The sequence below is a fragment of the Gobio gobio genome (assembly GCF_949357685.1).
Source record: "Gobio gobio genome assembly, chromosome: 4".
NCBI lineage: Eukaryota > Metazoa > Chordata > Actinopteri > Cypriniformes > Gobionidae > Gobio > Gobio gobio.
In genome coordinates, this window is record NC_137100.1 from 43620984 (window position 1) to 43641412 (window position 20429).

Genomic DNA, 20429 nt, shown 5'->3' on the forward strand with positions numbered 1-20429 from the left:
TCTGAAGTAGCTTCATTATTCATAGGTGTGGTTTGGGCGTAACGTGAATAAACCAATCCGAGCGTCATCCAACATTCCCTTTAAAAGCAGGTGCGCAAGTTCCATTATGGATTGCTATTATTATGGCGTATTTACCAGGCGCACGCCAGGAGCGGTTCACAGCCGAGGAGACTAATGTTCTTGTAAGAGCAGTGAAAGACAGAGAAGTGAAGTTGTAATGTTGTACATTATGGAAAAGGTGATTTCACAGTCTTTTTTTTTTTCAGTCTTTCAGTTTTTTCAGTTTTTCAGTCGATTTTTTTTCCTGGTTCTTGACGGACAAACCAATTTGTCAGATGTCCTTATATACATATATGTCTTGCCACTATTGGGCAAACAGGTCTTATCCTTAATTATTACAATTAGCCTGAATCATTTGTAAGCTAGATTTATGCCTATTTTTTCACATCTTCGTGGCACACCACAATGATTTCCGTCATCTCATGTGTTAATATTTTTTTAGTGTAACAATTTATGATTTGCAAAAATAACTGTTGCATCTGTGTAGATTACATGAGCAAAGTGTATGCGCGTTGTGCACGCTATACATTATGGTCAAGCATGCGCCCTTAAAATAGCATAATGAACAACGCGCAACGCGCCACTGACTTTAGACTAGGTTTTTTCTGGTCAGTGGCGCAATTGTTTAATGGAACAGCAAAATAGCACCAGGGATTGTTTGCGCCGGAACAAGCCTTCTTTTTTGCGCTGAACCGCCCAGGTAGCGCAAGTTCATTCACTAGTTTAGCGACGTGCTTCTGTGGAGGGAAAAGCGCGCTTTGCGCGGGTGCAAAATAGGAATGACACATGCGTCGGTGTACAAAGTCAATTGCGCTGGGTGCAAGATAGGGCCCTCTGTCTCTCACAGTGGACATGCACCTACAATGACAATTTCAGACCCCTCCATGATTTCCTAGTGGGAGAACTTGCAAAATAGCAGGGTGCTCAAATACTTATTTTCCGCACTGTATTATTATATATTTTATTATATTGCCTTTTTTATCTCTGCTTTTTTTTGCCTTTACTAGTTTATTTTAAATGGTCTTGTAGTGTGAACAACATCATCATTACGCCAGTCTTCGGTGTCACATGATCCTTCATAAATCACTCTAATATGCTGATTTGGTGCTCAATAAATATTTCTTATTATTAACAATGCTGAAAACAGTTGTGCTGCTTAATATTTTGATGGAAACAGTGATAAAAAAAATGTTCAGGGTTGTTTGATGAATAGGAAAAAAAAGAACACCTCTGCCAAATATTCTTCCACCACTGCCAAATTTTGTTCAAAATCTGTTCACAACTTGTAATAATTACTTTATTTAGCTCATTGTTTCTTCCTTAAATTAATACACGATGTTAGCTAACTGCATGATTTGTATTATCTTAGAACTGTACATATCTGTAATGGACATTACTTTGACACAGTCATCTCTGATAACAAATGAATGAAATTAATGAAAACACATGCATATTTTGTAAAGCTGCTTTGAAACAAGCACTATACAAATAAATGTGAATGAATTGAAAAAGAACAGCATTTATTTAAAATAGAAATCTTATTAAAAAAAATCCTACTCAACCCAAACATTAGGTGTGTTAGTGTTTGTTGGGGCTGTGTGAACCAGCCTTAAAGCCTTTAGTCCTCTTTTGATGCTCTGGTTGCCATGGTGCATATATTGTGCATGGTGTGTCTATCAAGGTTGTGTGTATGTGTGTGAGGACCGGGAGGTTAGTTCACCTGTCTGACCACACTGCTTTCAAAGCAAAAGGTCATTCTGTGGCCTCATGGAGAGACTGCCCTGGGGTGGTAGAGGTGGGCAGCTGTGTCATCTTCTCTGTGGGTTGGGCAGCAGGGATCCTACAAGAAGCCAATTTATAGCCATTTCATCTCAATCTCTCTCACCTCACAATGGCTTTTTGATCTTAACTGTATGAGCAGCCCTATTGAAGAAGTACCAGTGATGTTTGCTTTAAGAGTACACAGAAAGCACAGCTTCATAGTTAACCAATACATTTTTGATATTAAAATTATTTTTGTCTGATTAAATAAAAAATCAATCGTTTTAAATGCAACAAGTGAAATTAGGCATCACCGTGTTATAATTTACCTCATGAAAAATTAATAAAGATTATATGTTTTAACTTTAAGTGAGTGTTATGGCAGCAAAGTTAATCTAAATGTATAAATGGAAGAAATGACCATGCAAAATTAGAAAAAAAAAGCTTATATTATGGTACAGAAATATCAGTCATCTACATCAAAATAATTAATTAGATCTGAATGCACGTTTTGCCATTGTTAACAGCATTTCTGTGCCAAATATACTCCTGCAGGATTCAACAAGTTTCGGAAAAAATTTTTTTTTCGAGTATAGCCCTGTATGACTTCATAAAGGAATGAGCATATGCGCACGTACACCCGAGCGAGAGCTTTGTTCGGGTTACAGAAGCCGTCACCAGCGTTGTCATTTTGTTTTTAGACCACGAAATCAACAATGTCACTAAAGAAGTGTGTTTTTGGTTGAGGTAAAGATAACCTTGTTAGCAACGGAGTTCTGCAAGTGTGTTTGTTTGTTCCCGGCATAGACTGTAAAAAGATATGGAAATATACCTAGTGTCCGTGACGTCACCCATAGGTTTCTGAAGAGAGTTTTTGAAGCGCCACCGTGCGTCGCTCCCGGATAACTGACAATGGGTAAAGAGGCGGGGCGTGTCTGGATCTCAGGTGATGGTTTTTGAGTATGAATTTGTCATTTTGAGAAGAAAATTAACTCCAGATGTCACAAAACAGCAAGTTACTAAATATAACAAAAACAATGATAAACAGTGTAAATACAACTGGGAAAAATGTAACCTAATTAATTATTCCTGCCCCAGTGTATGATGGGAACACCAGTATCAGAAAGTTGAGTAGGTTTTACTTAATTACTTAATTCCACCGTTTTTGATGCTGCGCGTGGAAATTTGGCTGATCCTTGACATGATCGACAGCAACGATTCTGCGCTAATTTGATCTAATATTTACGTTTCTTAAAAATGTTGTATATTTATGTAGCAAATGAGAATCAGTAAAATGATTGTCTATTTTATTTTTAGGTTTTCTGAATGTTTTTCAATTTTGTTCAATGTAATTAAAGCAACAGTTTTTCAATAATGAGAGAATATGTAAAAGTTCATAAACAGCTAGCTGACTTTTCCATTTGTTGACATGACATGGTCAAACTTTGCTAAAGTGATTGTTTTGAACAAGTATTAACTCATTAATACATTATTAAAAACATCTATTTTTTTAGCTAAAGTATTTGTATCAGTACTTTGTGCCTTTTGCCCCACGCTGTGAGCCTTTTCCCCCATGTCTGTTGCTACTTCAATGTTCAATAAAAGCATGTCTTTTTCTGCAATCAGACACTATGGGAGTAGTGAAAAGCACATTTTTCTTAGGGTGTGCCTTTAGCCCTGTTGTTTAATTTCTACAAGCTTGAATTGAGTACTAATATAAAATGCAGTTATTTTTTTAATTCTTGCCTGAACTAACTATTCAATGTAGACATTAAATTTGTTTTTTCTGTAGTATTAACTTTTATAGTCTGACACTTTTAAATGAGCTTCTTCTCGCAAAGTGCACCTGTGTTTCTAACCAAAATAAACACATGCTGAGATGCAGCATCGCTAGCCATTTCTATGCATCTGCCTCTGTGTGTGTTATCAGTATTTGTGTGTGTGCACAAACTAGTCGGGGGGTTTCTTCTATGAGAACAATGTTGCTTTCATGCTGAGGCAGAAGTATAATGGATTGGAGTCTGTTTATACTTCATGGGCTCATGTGAGTATTTGCATATGTGTGTGTACACATGCCTATATCTGTGTAAAAGAGAAAGAGAGAGAGAAATACTGTTGCTGCAGGGTTAGTATTCCCCCTTGTCTGTCACACACTTACTGTCATGTCACACTGCCACTGCAATGCAGGGAGGGGAGAAGAAAAGGACTTTCTCCTCATTGTAGTATCTACTGAAAACCAACGTATGTTGTGTTTTTGGTGCTAGTGCCCAACATGAGGTTCTTAAAGGGATAGTTTACCCCCCAAAAAATTTACTCATTCGCCTAATCTTATTTAAAACCTGAAGCAAAATATTTTATTTATTTATTTCATAAAATGGGATTTTGTTTTTGGACCCCATTGACTTTCATGGACTAAAATTGAATAACATTGAAACATTTTTCAAAATATCTTTGTCACAGTGAGGCTCTGGCTGTGTTTACACAAGTCTTAATGCACAGATCCGATCTTTTGACCATACCCGATTTTTTTTGGCTTGCCTGTTTACAGTCATTTTAGACACAGCTGGTATCCGATATCTGAGTTTACATTAATTCCTGCCCAAAGTGATTGTCTGTGATTGCTTTACTATGCACATGGTAGACCCTGGTTCTGAATAGCCTTGCTATTAACATTATTTATACAATTCATGTCGGGTGGCCGTGATTATTTGCCAGCATGGACAAGATAACAGCTGTGATGGATGTTTTGCAGATACTGTATACAGGAAAATAACTATAATAATACATTTTTGTTTGTTATTTTACCGCTCATTAGATCTAAAATTCTGAAGTGAAAATAAAGTAGCGCTGTGAGATTACATTTATGTATGAGTTCAACAGCAGTTGAAAACCAGTTCCTGAATGTTTCTGTGTGCGTGCAATTTTTTTCCTTTATAAAATTCCCACCTCAATAAAAAGTGCAGGCACATTTGCTTCATAATACAACATTAAATAGCTATCTTTGTGGGCAAACGTGTCGCCCTTGTCTTGTGGTGACTTGGAATTCAAAGGGGAATCGGATATTCGGGTCAGATATCGGATATGTATCTGATTTAAAACCACATTTTTAAGTGGCTCAGATCAGATGCGGAAAATCTCATGTGGATTTTTGTGTTTACAAAATTCAGATTTGTGTCAAATATGAGTAAAAATGTATTTATTTTTGTTCCAGTGTTAACACAGTTTCTGCGACTATATTGTTTAATCCTTTGTTGAACATTGTTTAACATTAATAATTTATTGAGTATGTTTTGTTCCATATGTTTATGTATTTTTGTATTAGTTTAACTCTTTGTTACTGTTAAATCCGATTTATTTGTCTTTCTTAAATTGCTTTATTACGTTTAATTTCTAAATGGTTTAATCCAAGTTAGAGGCCTTGGCCTTTTTAAGATGGCCTCTCAGAGTTGTTTGGAAGCTCGTAGAGAGTTGGAGTATAGTCGTGTAGTGAAATTGCTGTGTTTTGGTCAATGTATTGGCAAAAGTATATAACCTTTGAACAGTTATTTTAGTTTTATGCATTTTCTCTGCAAATTCTCTGTAAAAACATTTGCACACCATTGGGAAACCTTTTTTTTTTTTGCAATTTCTAGAATAAACACTGAACTTTTGTCTTCATCATCACATCACTTCATGTTTATGCCTCCATCTGCCAGTACATTTACGGCAGTGGTGCTGATACTGTTCAAAACATCTTTGGGACCCTTTTGTTGCAGTTGACGCGCCTCTGTTACAATCTTCTTTTGTGTTCCATAGTTTTGGGTGAATTGCTCCTTTAACTTGTGAGATTTACTTGGTCAACCAGCTGCGTCAGATAGATCATGCTAGTCTGCCACCTTTACCAGCAAGTTTTGGTGTATGGTTAAACTAAAAACAGCATTAGCCAGTATGCAAGTTTAGATTTTTTTTCTCTATTAAGGGCAGAACATTTATTATTTTCTGTTACTAAATTCCACCCTACTTTTGTTGTCTTTTTTCTTTTCATGTATAGCTTTTTTCACCTCCTCTCTGTACACTCTGCACACCTGTTAAAGAGTAATGGTGGTCCATCATCGCGCTCTCCTCTAATTAGCATGATAACAGATGGCAGGTTGTGAGGGGGCACAAACAGTTTTTTTTTTTATCCCTTAGTGCTTCTCCATAATCATGTTGCAGAGAAAGCTATAATGTTTATGAAAATGAATGGGACTCATTTAATAACCAAGTCAGGGTAAAATGTGCCTTTCAGAGGCAATGCATGGCTGTTTCTCAGTACAGTAAATACCTCTGTTTGTGACCATGTGAGACCTAAATATCTAATCAAGTTATCACTACACAGTTTTGTCATACTATGGAATGAAAGTTAGAGAGATTAGACGGAGAGATGAGAAAAACTGTTTAGGCCTGTAGGTGCATTACAGAGAAAAATAGATTAACCCATGTTTTAATGTGAGGCTTAAGTGCATCATTACCATCATCAATTAGAATTTTCTATGGGTTTGTTTGAACACGGTTTTAACCGATGGTGATGATGATTATTTTATATTAAGTTATATACATTTTTATTTATTTAAATTAATGTATATAGTTGCATTGCTGCTTAAAGCCTAAGGTCAAAAATATTTTTTTTTTGGTCAAAGAAATTGATACTTTTATTCAGAAAAGATGCATAAAATTTATCAAAAGAGAGTACATCTCTATTTTTTATCAAATAGATGCAGCCTTGTTGAGCTTAAAAATCTCCACACTTCAAACTTTTTATTTGTAAACTTTAAATTGTATTATATTGTACATCAATATGTTTAACATGGATTAATACGTCTTTTTACGTAGGTCTATTAAAGTCTTCAAACTTATTTATTTAGATTTGTAGACTTCAAAAGGTAGCTTATTTAATTCATTGCCTTGAATTATATTTTGACAGTTATTAAAAAATGGCTTACTCATCTGAGTTTATATATTAAGTTGGCATAGGTGGAAGAATTTTAACTTTTAAAAACAAATTGCACACTTCAGCTTTAAGTGAGACATAAACTGTAGACTTTTAGCTGTTGTTTTCTATTGATTCTAAAACATTGATTTTTCTACAGCACTTGCAAATGTAAATGCCACACCCTTGTATTTGCTCTTTTCTCTAATGTTTCATTTTGGTGCATTTCTCTCATTCATTTTTGTTTCTCAACCATGAAGCTTGTGGTCTTATCAATAGGGTCATTTATTTGTGTGGTTATATCACTATATTATGAGATCACATTTATTACAAGACACACACATGCTCTGCTCTTTCACACACAAACCTGTGCCATAGAGCATGGCTCCCCTGATACCTCTGTTCAGTACAGTGCGTTCATGAATGTGTATGTATGTGCATTTGTCTCCACAGGGAGTTTGCAAAGGAGAGAGAACGTGTGGAGAAAAGGCAGGAGTTCCTCAAGCTGCGCAGACAACAGCAGATAGAGAGGGAGCTGACCGGTTACTTGGAGTGGATCTGCAAGGCAGGTCAGTCTCTAAAAATGAACAATATGTCCATTAACACTTACAGTAATCGCAACAGAACCAATTTTCAAATTCAGAGACATTCGTGCATTTTTCAACACCTGAACCTTAGAATGATCTACATCGCAACCACCAGAAGGCATCGGTCTGTTCCCTGGAGAGCATTTTGTCCCCCTGTGTTTTTCCTCCCATGACGGTTTATCTCACTCGCTTCCCGGATCTCTGCTCGGGCCGCAATGGGACCTGATGTATCTGTGCCTGTCTGTTGCTCAGCACTTCCTCTCTCCATGGCAACTAAATAGCCTTCCACTCACTTCACCAGCTGGTTCATACCCTCAGTCTTCCCATGACTGCCTGTAACAGATCTTTCATCAGCAGCTTCGAAAGGATTCAGAAAGTCAGTGTCTTGGAGCTTTCTTTGCCTGTAGATTTGCACTGATCTGGGACCCGTTTAGTAATGGTCTTCTCAAGTTCATCCCTGAAACTACTGAGTTTTATTGGGTATTATTTGCTGAAATCAGCAGAAAATACATTTGCTGTATAAATGTACACTACCGTTACAAAGTTTCATGTTGGTAAGACATTCATATTTTTGAAAGAAGTCCATTATCACTCAGGCTGCATTTATTTGATTTAATATATATATAAACATTGGGTCTCATACACTCATAATTACGTGGATTATTTGGTATTTGTACGCACAGGAGAACGTCTCACCAAAAATCTCTACCTAATTCACAACACGTTTGTACGCTCATGAATTTGTTCATGTTAGTGAATTTGGAGTATTCTAAATGAGCAACCGTGTGCACTATAGTAATTTGCATAAAACACACCTAAACCATCTCCATATAAGGGCTTTCCGCACACTCTTTCCTTACAGCCTTTTGTCACTCTCGTCAAACTGATGGCAGACGCGCTCTCGCCCGATTCTTGAGCAATGCCAAGTGTGTCATTCTCACCAGTTCTCACAATAAACACCTTTTTATTCAGACCTGGATTACATGCCTCTCATTAGCCAGCTGTACATACTCATATATTAAGAGAAACCTCGCAGCTGAATCTATAACGCAGCTTTTTTTTTTAACTCTTTAACTGTATGAAAATAAAAGAAATGAAATTGTATTATTTAAGAATTGTATTATATAATTTTATTTATGGATTATACAATACAATTAATGCAACACTTCAATATAATTATAATCGTGTTGGGATGAAATATAATTTATTAACACAATTATAAGGCCATACAGAGTAAGTGATTTTTGCATACGTGTGGTTTCGGGTGTTCCTATAGTTTTTCGTAAATTTAGAATACATTTTATGATGAAAATTTTGGTGAATCGTGATTTGTTCTTAAAATCGTTGTACGCACATTTCACGCACAAATTTGTGGTAACTCATGCTTAGTGAATGAGACCCAGTGATTTATGATTACAATTTAAAATAAATGTTTTCTATTTTAAATTTTCAACAGTCATTATTTCTTATTATTATCACAGTTGCTTAATAGTTTTGTGGAAACCCTGATACTTTGTACTGACACCAAACATTTGAATAGAATTATAGTTATCATCACAATCTTTTGCAATACAGGCTTTTGTGATGTAATATTAAATAACAAATTTCTCACCTAGTAGTTTCAAAAAAATTGACTGTAATTCTTGATGGTTTTCAACATGCACACAGACACTTTCCAATCTGTGAATCTGACTGAATCTAGATGATTTAACCTGATGTTTAAACTACACTTTTTGGGTTCAGTTCTATGTAGATTAATGACCATTTGGATGTAAATGTGACACTCTTCCTCGTGTAAAGTAGATTTCATAAGAATGTAATGTAATAATTCCCAGTGGTACACTTCCAATAATCATTTTACAATTAATGCCAATTATTAATGCAAATACTCACTTGATTTCCATGTAAATGCACATGCAGGATGTGTGAAACAGGCATTTCAACAAATTATCATAACAAAAACTAATCAGAAAACAATGGATGACATTATTTTCATAAAGTCTAGAAAGTTTTACCTCTGTAAATGTTGATGTTGTTGGTTTTTTATAGTTCTGCCTCGTCCATTATCTAATACTGTAGTTCCTATTTTAGGGTGGCACAGATTCTTTAAAATCTTCTGATCTTCTACCAGCTCATTGGTTAATTAGCTCTGTCACAGCATGTGGTAGCCTCTCTTTTGTTTCCCAGAAGCCCACTTGAGTTCTTCCATGGGGATTTAATTGGCTTAGGGAGGTGATTTCCCAAACTCCTCCATGGTGGCCCTGGCTTTAATGTTTAACACCATAAAATCATGATGGAATTAACTGCTTACATGTGCTTTGACTTTATGTATCTAGCTACAGTGCACCCATTATAGTGAGTTTGATCTTCACTGCATTGTTTGAAACCTTAACGTGCTGGGCAATATACTGCTCACTGCTGTCCCTGCCTCCTGCTGGATGTTAGTCAGATCTGTAGTGACAGCAGTGATTACTGTGTGTGGCATCAGGTTACAAAAAGTCTTATAGTGGTCGCTTTTTGTCAACCTTTTATCTTGTGCAACCACCTATAAACACTCTAGCAACGTCCTAGCAACCATTTAAAATATCTTAGCCACATAGCAATGTACTGGCAACCAGCCACAACAGAGTTCCAGGCTCTGGATTAGATGCTTGATGCATATTATAACTCATGACGCAAGTTATATATAGTGTAGGTGAGTAGTAAAATATATTCTTTGTCTCAGAGGAAGTCATGCTTGCTGAAGAAGATAAAAATGCAGAGGAGAAGGAGGATGGTGCCTGGTACAAGAGGAAATGCAACAACCCAGGTAATCATTGAAAAATGAATTTTTATATATACTGTATGAATTATATAAGCAGAAAAGCTTGAGTCTTAATAATTACTACTAATAAATAATCATTAATAATATGGTTACACTTTATTTCGATGGTCCACTTTAGATATCTTTAGACAAGTCTTGCAAGTAAATTACATGTTAACTAACTCTTATAGACTGTTTGGGTTAGGATTAGGGTTAGAATAAATTGGCATATACTTGCAAAGTTACTTATAGTCAGTATAATATCTGTTGGGGGACCATTAAAATGAAGTCTTAGTAGACAGTATGCAGACAGTCCACTAATACTCTAATGACTGGTAGTTTACATGCAATTGCAAAGTTACTCAAAGTAAGTAGAATGTCAAAAATAAGGTGTTAAAAGATATATTATTATAATTGATATTACTACTGTTTATTTACTTGCTTTCAAACATCTTTAGTATTGAAAAGAGCCAAGAAGAGCAAAAATGACCTCATTAATGCAGAAGAAGGAGAAGACCACTTCACTGACATCTCATCGGTCGGTAAGTTCCAGGCCTGATGCCTGTGACCATTGAACTCTTGGTGGACTTTCTCCCAAAATCAGCACAGAAAATGAAAAAAACTAACAAATCTATGTATTATAAATCTCACATCAGTTATGTTTTCATAAAAAAGAGTGAGTAATGACCAAAATAAGAGATAGATAGATAGATAGATAGATAGATAGATAGATAGATAGATAGATAGATAGATAGATAGATAGATAGATAGATAGATAGATAGATAGATAGATAGATAGATAGATAGATAGATAGATAGATAGATAGATAGATAGATAGATAGATAGATAGATAGATAGATAGATAGATAGACAGATAGATAGATAGACAGACCCTCTCCATAATTTTGTGAACATCAGAAATAGTCACTCTCTCTCTCTCTCTCTCTCTCTCTCTCTCTCTCACTCTCTCTCTCCGCAGCTCCTCAGGGCTCTCCATTCACCCGTACAAGTGTGAAGAGCAGCAAGAACGAGAGCTCGTCATACTTTCGCAGAAAAGAGAAGAGGTTTCGCTTCTTCATTCGACGGATGGTGAAGGCCCAGAGCTTCTACTGGACCGTTCTGTGTATAGTGGGGCTGAACACACTGTGTGTGGCTATAGTCCACTATGACCAGCCCGACTGGCTCACATATGCACTGTGTAAGTAAACCACACCTTTAAAACATCACTGCAGCTCTCTGCAGGATCACAGGTTTATGTGAATTATATTTGAACATGGCTTAGGAGTATTGGGAGTAATGAAAAAAATAAATAAATCCAAATCAAGTGCTTTTAAGTACTATGCTCCTTGTATTTGCATTATTAATCGTACAACTTATCTTACAATTTTAATCAAATTAACTTTAGTTTTTAGCCTTTGAATTTGACATAAAACTCACCCTGTGGTTGTGATTTGGCTTTGTTTCTTAAAGGTCAATGAAGTGCCTTAATGTGTGCAGCGTTATCAATGTGCTGACATAATTTCCACTGAAACAGGAAGACAGGGCGGGACAAATCGATCAGCTCCCCCTTTTTAAAATAGCCAGTAGCGTTTCGTTTATATCACAGTTCAGCCATTGAGCTTGGTAAAGCCGCATTTGACAGCTTATGACAGCCACAGTGTAATAGATTCTACCTCTTAGATTTAATATGAAACTGTTATCATGGAATAATGCAGAGGGTGTGTAGTTTGAAAGTGTGTAAGTTATGTTAGTGCATGGCACCGGACTTTTATCTCTTCTACTCATCAGTCTAATGCCGAGTCTGTCTAACCGTTTCTCCTCTTAATCTCCCCCAAAATCGCTTTAAAATATAGCATTCTTTGTAGAACCCCCAAATGGGTTTGATACGTTTTGGGGTCTGTGCCGACTCGCCCATATGATCCGATCTGTGATATCGTGTCTCTGGGCTGAAGCAGACTGTGTTAAACTAGAATTAATTCGCCCCAATGGAAAGCATATTAACACCTGAATCATTCCCTATTCCCATATAGTACACTATGTGCCATTCACCATGTAGAAAATTGTTATTGTGTGAACAAATGACCGATTTCAGCTGCAGCTTCAGTGTCTATTTATAGTGTAGGGGCGGGACACTTTAGATTCTAGAGAGCATTTGATTGGACAGAAAATCTAATGAGTAGCTGAAGAGTCGTGTCATCAAAATCATTGATCCATATTGGCAGAAGTAAGACACCGCAAGTTTTAAACGCTTATATCTTCTAATTGTGAAATTTGTCATTGTTTTGGAGCACACTAGCTTATAGATAACCTTAATCTAACATTCATACTAAAAGCCAAAAAACTTCAATTTTGATTTCATGGGGACTTTAAGTTAAAAAGAACATTCAGTCCATTCAAATTGTAATTAAATGTATTACATGATGCACTGATTAATTAATGAATTAAATTACAAACAATCAAGAATGTATTAAACTGATCAAAAGTGAAAGACAGAAAGACAAAGAAAGAGTTTTTAATTGTTACAAGCAAACAATTTAATTTCAAATAAATGTTGTTCTTTTGAACTTTATTTTCATCAGAGAATCCTGAAAAAAAAAAAGTTTTATAAATTTATAAAGCAGCACATCAGTTTTCATCGATCAGCATAATAGAATGATCATGTCCTGTCAGTTATGTTCTGTTTAGTTTTCCCTGTCATTTTCATTCATTCATTAGTTGTCATGGTTCCTGGTTTGGTTTACACCTGTTCCTTGTTCCGTTAATACTCGTTCCTTGTGTATTTAAGCCAGAGATTGTCTTATATTGGGGAGATGAGAGGGCTTTAAGTTAACATGGGAGAAAGCGTAACAGCTAACTTGGACCTCAGCCAGGCAGTGACGTCAGTGCCCGCTGTTCAAAGTTTTATGTGCGTTGGTCTTGAGAATAAATGTTCTATATTTGGTGTTATATCATGTAAACGTACTGTAGAACTGCATTGTTTGTAGAATGTTACAATATCACTCAATATTACTATTAAATACTATGGTAATGCCTTTTATAAAATAACCTTTTTATCATAGTAAAATATACATATCGTTCCCAACAAAAGTATTGTTTAGCATAAAACATAAAAAAGTTGAATATTAGCTGACACGCAGTCGATTCATTAAATGACAAGTTTTTTCCTCACAAATGCGGATTATTCAGTGTAGTGAGGCAACATTGACATCCATTCACCAAAAACAGCCTCTTCCCTGCATACCAACACAGCCGCAGCGTTAGCATTAGCCGTTTGCAGGCTTGCCTTCCAGGGGCTTTGTTAAAGCCATCAGTGTGCCTCAATTCATGGTCTCATTTAAAGTGAATGGTAAAGTTATGGTAGTTGTGTTATATTCTGTGTTTATCAAAAAAGTTATACCTGATCGTTCATTCTGTGTCACTCATCGTCTGTTGGATTACCTATACAGTTCACGTCATAAGTATATTGGTATCTTGGTATTTTTCTTCTTAAAACAGCCCTAAAAAAGGACAACAAAAAAGTGTGATTCAGCTTGTTGGGATCCACAATCAGGGGTGCAATCTGTTCTCCCAAGTTCAATTTGTTAGTTTCTAGTCCGCACAGTATAGAGTCCCCTGTGCCAGATTGGTGCCAAAAATGACAAAAGAGCTTTGCCCCACCTCCTACATTTACCTCTGCTTGCATGCCAGCTGCTACTAATTATTAATTGGCATTAAGCTGATGCTTTTATCCAAGGCCACACACAGTACAGTTAATGCAGGGACAGCTCCCCCAAGAGATTTAAGGGTCTTGATCAGGGGCACAATGTAATGGAATTTATGATTCACTCCTTTTAAGGCTTAAACATGGAAGTGGAACCTTTTGTGTACCTGCCCAGTTCTTTACCAATGAGGCCACACCACTCCGACTTAGCACCGTTAGACCACTATGATGGCCGGGATGATTATTCTTTAGCTGTATTAACTGTTATGTTACTTTGAAACCTGTAAAAGAAGCAACAAAGTATGAAGTAAAAAAAAGTGTCAGTAGGTTACTACATCATTCACTATAATGATCTTATATAAATGATAAGTGATGTGACTGACATAGTCCTTTGATAAATGTTTTCTTTATTTATACAGATTTGGCGGAGTTTGTGTTCCTTGGTCTGTTTCTAATAGAGATGAGTCTAAAGATGTATGGCCTCGGGCCCAGGACCTACTTTCACTCCTCATTTAACTGCTTTGACTTTGGGGTGAGTAACGTGCCATCAGATACAAATGATATGCAATACATGTTCCTTTTTATTAGACTTATAAGAAGCAGAACACAATTCTTGTTATGTTTTTTTAGGAGAAATTAAATGCTGATTATATTTGATGGATATGATTATGTTAATAATTATAATTTATGAAATTATTTCTACTGGCCATCACTCTGGACTGGTCTCTCCCTGCCTATAGTCTGTGATGCTGGGATAGGCTCCAGCATCCCCATGACCCTACATAGGACAGGCGGTTTGGAGAATGGATGGATAAATGGATATTATTGTTTAAATGCTAAAAATTATCTTTTTTTAAAATATACATTGTGCCTAGTGTATTTGTGTTCTGTCTTTGGTGTGTTTAGGTGATTGTGGGTAGCATCTTCGAGGTGATCTGGGCAGCCGTAAAACCAGGAGCATCTTTTGGCATCAGTGTGTTGCGAGCACTGCGTTTGCTGAGGATATTCAAGGTTACCAAGTAAGAGATCAAAATTGCCTGTTCTGTAGATCACTGTCCAATGTCCTAGATCAATTTATACCAAGATATGGTTGAATGCTTGATTCTGATTGGTTAACAGTTTCAAATAAAATTTCAAAAGACACTAGTTAAAGCTACACTGTGTAACTTTTTTAGTCTATTCTTAGCTAAAAACACTTAGTTCTTTCAAAAATATATGTACTCATTAATGTATATTTACTTCTTTCAAGTAATAAAGTATTCTCGTAAGTTTATAATATGCCATTGAAAATACATAAGGTAATGGGATCTAACGGTGGTCGCCATGTTGCCCCTCCATCTTGAAAGTACATTAGCCAAAGAGGGACATACCCGTAATTTCAAGCTTCGCCTTTCGCGTTTTAACCGGTTTTAACACTGTGCGCGTCAAATTGTTCAGACTTGTCTGGTGCATGCGCAGAGAGTTTTCATCTCAGCAGCTCCAGTAACAGAGTTATACGGAGTTTTCCTGGCTTGTTTATTCCTCAAAAGTCTGTTTTTCCTTGTGTGGTATTTCTGTGCGTTAATAACTCCGTAAGTAATAATAGTTATTGTCATTGTGGATGTGTTTCAGAGTGTGTCATCATGTAATTCAGTTGATGTTACCTCAGAAGTATTTTTGTGTCAACATACAATAGCGTAATGCTCACCTATTTGAATAGTCATTCAGTTATTAACAATGTTTATTCGTTTATAGAAAATATTTGCTTGTAATGTATGTTGATGGAAATATGTATCAGGTCTGATCGGCATATTAACACTTGTTATACAGTGCTAAACCTGCGCACACACTTTTGTAACCGGACACCTCTTGTTAGCAGCGGCAGCTCCGCTCCTTTTAATGCAGCTGCATTTAGCGCCAAATGTAACTTATACGTATAGTTATACAGTTCTTAACTGTGTATATTCTGTCATGTCATTATCATGTATATTTACCATCCTAATTTGTTCTCTCACAGAAACCACATTTATGTACATATCCATGCAAACCTGTTTATGCCTTGCAATTGGATGACTGAATAAACATTACTATCATCAAAGTTCACTCTGGATTAGCTGCAGTTCTTTCTAGCCGAATAATTAGGCCAGTTGAGTTCCAACCATCCCACTGCGCACAGAATATCCCACAGGCACCTTGTCGAATGTGGACGAGGTCGAACTGGAAGCCATATTAATCTTGGACTAAATCGGCCACCGTAGGAGTTAAAACGAAATCGGAATTGAACAGAACAGAAACTAAAATTCACTGGATGGTCATATACAAGTTCACCACTAGATGGGGGAAAATATCACACAGTGTAGCTTTAAGGAAATTGGATAGAAATGACGAAAATATTTTTGATTAAAGCGGAATAACTGATTCTAGTCCAAGCGTGCCGCACACCAGTGTTAATTTTGACAGCAAAATTTGATTTAGTTTTAGTCATATTTTAGTCACCTGAATTGTTTTTAGTTTTAGTCGACTAAATATCATAAGATTTTAGTCGACTAAATCTACAGTAGTTTTAGTCTCCTAAAATCTAATGAGTTTAGTTAAATTGTAATACATTAAGCATTTAAGCATTACATAACCGACTGTCGCTTGAACTGACATTTTGACATAATTTTGTTTTTGACATTAAAAATACACGAAAGAGAGCTCAATTCACTTTTTTGTTTGTTTTTTAAAAACATCTATATAGTTTTTATAACTTTGTAATTCTGTTTTAGTTAGTAGGCAATATCAGGTTAAGCTAAAGCTTCAAATAAGTTTGTTTATTTTTGTATTTTTTTCAGTTAACATTTATTTAATTTCAAGTAATGAAGATTTTTTTAAGGGTTTTATTTAACTATTATAACCCTGATACTTTATTGAATATGTGTTAAATACTGGTCTTTCCTCCTGACTATGAATTAAATGGGAATGAAATTAAATACAGTTTATTGTGCAAGCAAAAACAAATATATAATGCGTGACTTTTAATTCTAAACATGCCCGAAATACACATTGACTCTTATTTTGAAATGTCTGCGCCTTACTATTGCAGTTGCAGGAGCTCATTCAAGTTCAGGAGATAAAATATGCATTTTTACAACCGTCTAAAACATATTACCATATAAACATCGTAAAGTAAACATTGTCATTATTCATCAGCATTAGTTCATGAACAATTGCCTGGCATAAATGTCATTGATTGTGAAGCGCTCTGGAGCGCTGGATTGGGGATGCGTGAGCCTGTAGGCCGTGTTTTCCAGCAGTTAGTTCAGCACGTTCATATCAAATGTGCGCATCTGTTACACAGGATATCAGTTCTGACTGGATCTCTTCCCTAATCGTCCCTCCCTAACATTTTCGTCTCGTTTTTATTTGTTGACCAAAATGACAGTACGTTTTCGTCACAGTGTTTGTCATCCAACACTAGTTTTTATTTAGTTATCGTCTCGTTTTCATCAGTGAGAAAAGGTTGTTGACGAAAATTATTCATCAACGAAATTAACACTGCCGCACACGTCCTGAAAAGTGAAGGCAAAGCGTCTCGATCGCCCTCAGGTGGCTGGTCCCAGTATAGGTCATAACCCCTGCCCCTCTGTGTATTCTAATGGGATGCAAGTCAAACTAAACAATCAAATTACTCTTCAAATAATTTTTTTTCCAAAGATGGTTTCTGTCATATTAGGTAGTTTTTATCACGGTGATGTAAGTTCAAGTGTTCATTTTTTTTTGTAAAGTTTGTTTTTAGTTAGTTATTTGATGCAAAAAAAAAAAAATGGGGATGTGATGTCATGATTGACAGCTTCTCTAAACCTGAAGTTGTCACTGACTCACCAACAGACTTTTTTTCATGATGTGGCTGTATTAATGCTGTAGTTATTATGGAATGTTTCTGTAGGTATTGGAACTCATTGCGTAATCTGGTGGTGTCTCTACTCAACTCAATGAAGTCCATCATCAGTCTCCTGTTCCTGCTGTTCCTCTTCATCGTGGTGTTTGCTCTGTTGGGGATGCAGCTCTTTGGAGGACAGTATGTACCATGACGCACTCGCATAATCTAGTCCATGTTCTTGCTTTTGTTTTTGCTTTAGGTTTTACATTGCCAACATTTACAAGCCAACACAGTCCCAGAATAGTTTATCATGCAAAAGTAAACAAACTTTTCCCTAAAATTAAACGACGAAGCTTATTTATATAACTATTAACAATATTTGATGATTAGAGTTTGGATAACAGGGCTTTGTTTTTTTAAAGTTTGAGTGGTTAGTTTCTAATTCCAATTGATTTCATGCTCTCAGCAGCCAATCATTTACTGCACAAACAAATTGTGGATGGCACAAATCATGGTTATACGTGAATATGTATTTTGATGACTATTGAAAGAATTTGTGCCTAAATACTGTCAACAAAAGATATGGGAAGCATTTCTCCTCCTTAAATATGCCTATTTAATTTGTTGTCCTTATTATACACAATTATATGGTTAGTTGCATTTTATGTTCGTTTTTTCCCTGCTCTCTGTAATCAGAACAGACCTGTGACCCACTTTTGGGTTGCGACCCACTAGTTGATCATGGCCCTTTACTTTTCAGAGCACTTTTGTGATGTACTTTTCAACAAAAATGGATAAATCATCCCTGACCATTGTTTACGTTCCTCTCTGCATAAGCATCTGTGACTCTTCCAAGCCCTGCTGTTTCATTTACCCCTCAGCCACATGTTAACAAACATGACTGAGCTGATCCAGACAGCGCAAGTTTTCATTGCTATGTTCCATGAATTATTAATCGTATGCTGCAGCAGAGGAATTGCCTCTATGCATGCTTCCCATGAGGCATATCAGCTTAGAAGCGCAAACATGCTGTCATGTGATCTACTTTAATAAGAACAGCGCCAGATAAACAAATAGTCCGTGTGAAATGAGAAAATGTTATTGAAACATAACAATGTGAGGATAGCTGCTGGAGAGACTATTCCCCCCTGATGGCGAAGATGTAAAGTCTTTCCAGATCTGTGCTTAGTGAAATGAGAAATTGCTTTTGTGCCTCTCTGGTACTCGATTTCAGCTCCATAGCGCATTAATATTTAAGACTGTAGATGGACATGATAAACTGACTGTCTGATCCATGAAGTCATTATCTGGGCTGGATGAAAGAGACGGGTGTCATATGTTCGGTTGTGAAGCATATCGGAGAGCAGAGCTGCTGAATACAATGAGACCAGATGAAACATTCTTGCTTTTAGAAGTAATTAGAATGTTTAATATGTGTGTGTATATACACAGAGCAGGCATAACATTATGACCTAATATTGTGTTGGTCCCCCTTTTGCTGCCAAAACAGCTCTGACCCATCGAGGCATGGACTCCACTTGACCCCTGAAGGTGTGCTGTGATATCTGGCACCAAGATGTTAGCAGCAGATCCTTTAAGTCCTGTAAGTTGCGAGGTGGGGCTTCCATGGATCGGACTTGTTTGTTCAGCACATCCCACAGATGCTCGATTGGATTGAGATGTGGGGAATTTGGAAGCCAAATCAACACCTCAAACTCTTTGTGCTCCTCAAACCATTCCTGAACCATTTTTGCTTTGTGGCAGGGCGGGAGGCCACAGCCACCAGGGAATACCGTTTCCATGAAGGGGTGTACATGGTCTGCAAAAATGCTTAGGTAGGTGGTACGTGTCAAAGTAACATCCACGTGGATGGCAGGACCCAAGGTTTCCCAGCAGAACATTGCCCAAAGCATCACACTGCCTCCACCGGCTTGCCTTCTTCTCATAGTGCATCCTGGTGCCATGTGTTCCCCAGGTAAGCGATGCACAGGCACCCGGCCATCCACGTGATGTAAAAGAAAACGTGATTCATCAGACCAGGTCACCTTCTTCCATTGCTCCGTGGTCCAGTTCTGATGCTCACGTGTCCACTGTCGGTGCTTTCGGCTGTGGACAGGGGTCAGCATGGGCACCCTGACTGGTCTGTGGCTATGCAGCCCCATACGCAGCAAACTGCGATGCACTGTGTATTCTGACACCTTTCTATCATAACCAGCATTAACTTCTTGAGCAATTTGAGCTACAGTAGCTCGTCTGTTTGATCGGACCACACGGGCCAGCCTTCGCTCCCCACGTGCATCAATGAGCCTCGGTCGCCCATGACCCCATTGACGGTTCACCACAGACCGGGAACACCCCACAAGAGCTGCAGTTTTGAAGATGCTCTGACCCAGTCGTCTATATATATATATATATATATAAATATGAATACTAAATTTAAACTTAAATACTAAAAATAGACAAAAAAGACTGTTTGCTAACCAGGTTGAACCCTATGTAAAAAGTAATGTGTTTGTCCCCATTTAAGGTGAAAATGCAATGCAATGAAACAATCACAGCCAATCAAAACACATTTGATTATTAATGTGCAGCTATGTGGATTTTCATCCCAATGAGATTTCCCTGGGGGCGAGGCTTTCTCACAGCACAAATACATAAATAAAAGCCAAAAGATCGCTGTCATCACCATCTTTCATCACAATTTCTTTCACCATTATGAAAGTTATAC

At 36.9% G+C, this 20429-nt stretch overlaps 1 protein-coding gene across 1 annotated transcript in view; it reads left to right on the forward strand.

The window, feature by feature from the left end:
- Nucleotides 1–20429, forward strand: part of cacna1ba (calcium channel, voltage-dependent, N type, alpha 1B subunit, a) — a gene marked incomplete at both ends in the record, with an annotated part of 146297 nt that overhangs the window by 69980 nt on the left and 55888 nt on the right. The window contains 7 exons of the mRNA XM_079816016.1: nucleotides 7223–7338; nucleotides 10082–10165; nucleotides 10618–10701; nucleotides 11140–11358; nucleotides 14280–14392; nucleotides 14767–14879; nucleotides 17768–17899. Coding sequence (XP_079672142.1) covers nucleotides 7223–7338; nucleotides 10082–10165; nucleotides 10618–10701; nucleotides 11140–11358; nucleotides 14280–14392; nucleotides 14767–14879; nucleotides 17768–17899 — 861 coding nt within the window. The remainder of the gene's footprint in view (nucleotides 1–7222; nucleotides 7339–10081; nucleotides 10166–10617; nucleotides 10702–11139; nucleotides 11359–14279; nucleotides 14393–14766; nucleotides 14880–17767; nucleotides 17900–20429) is intronic.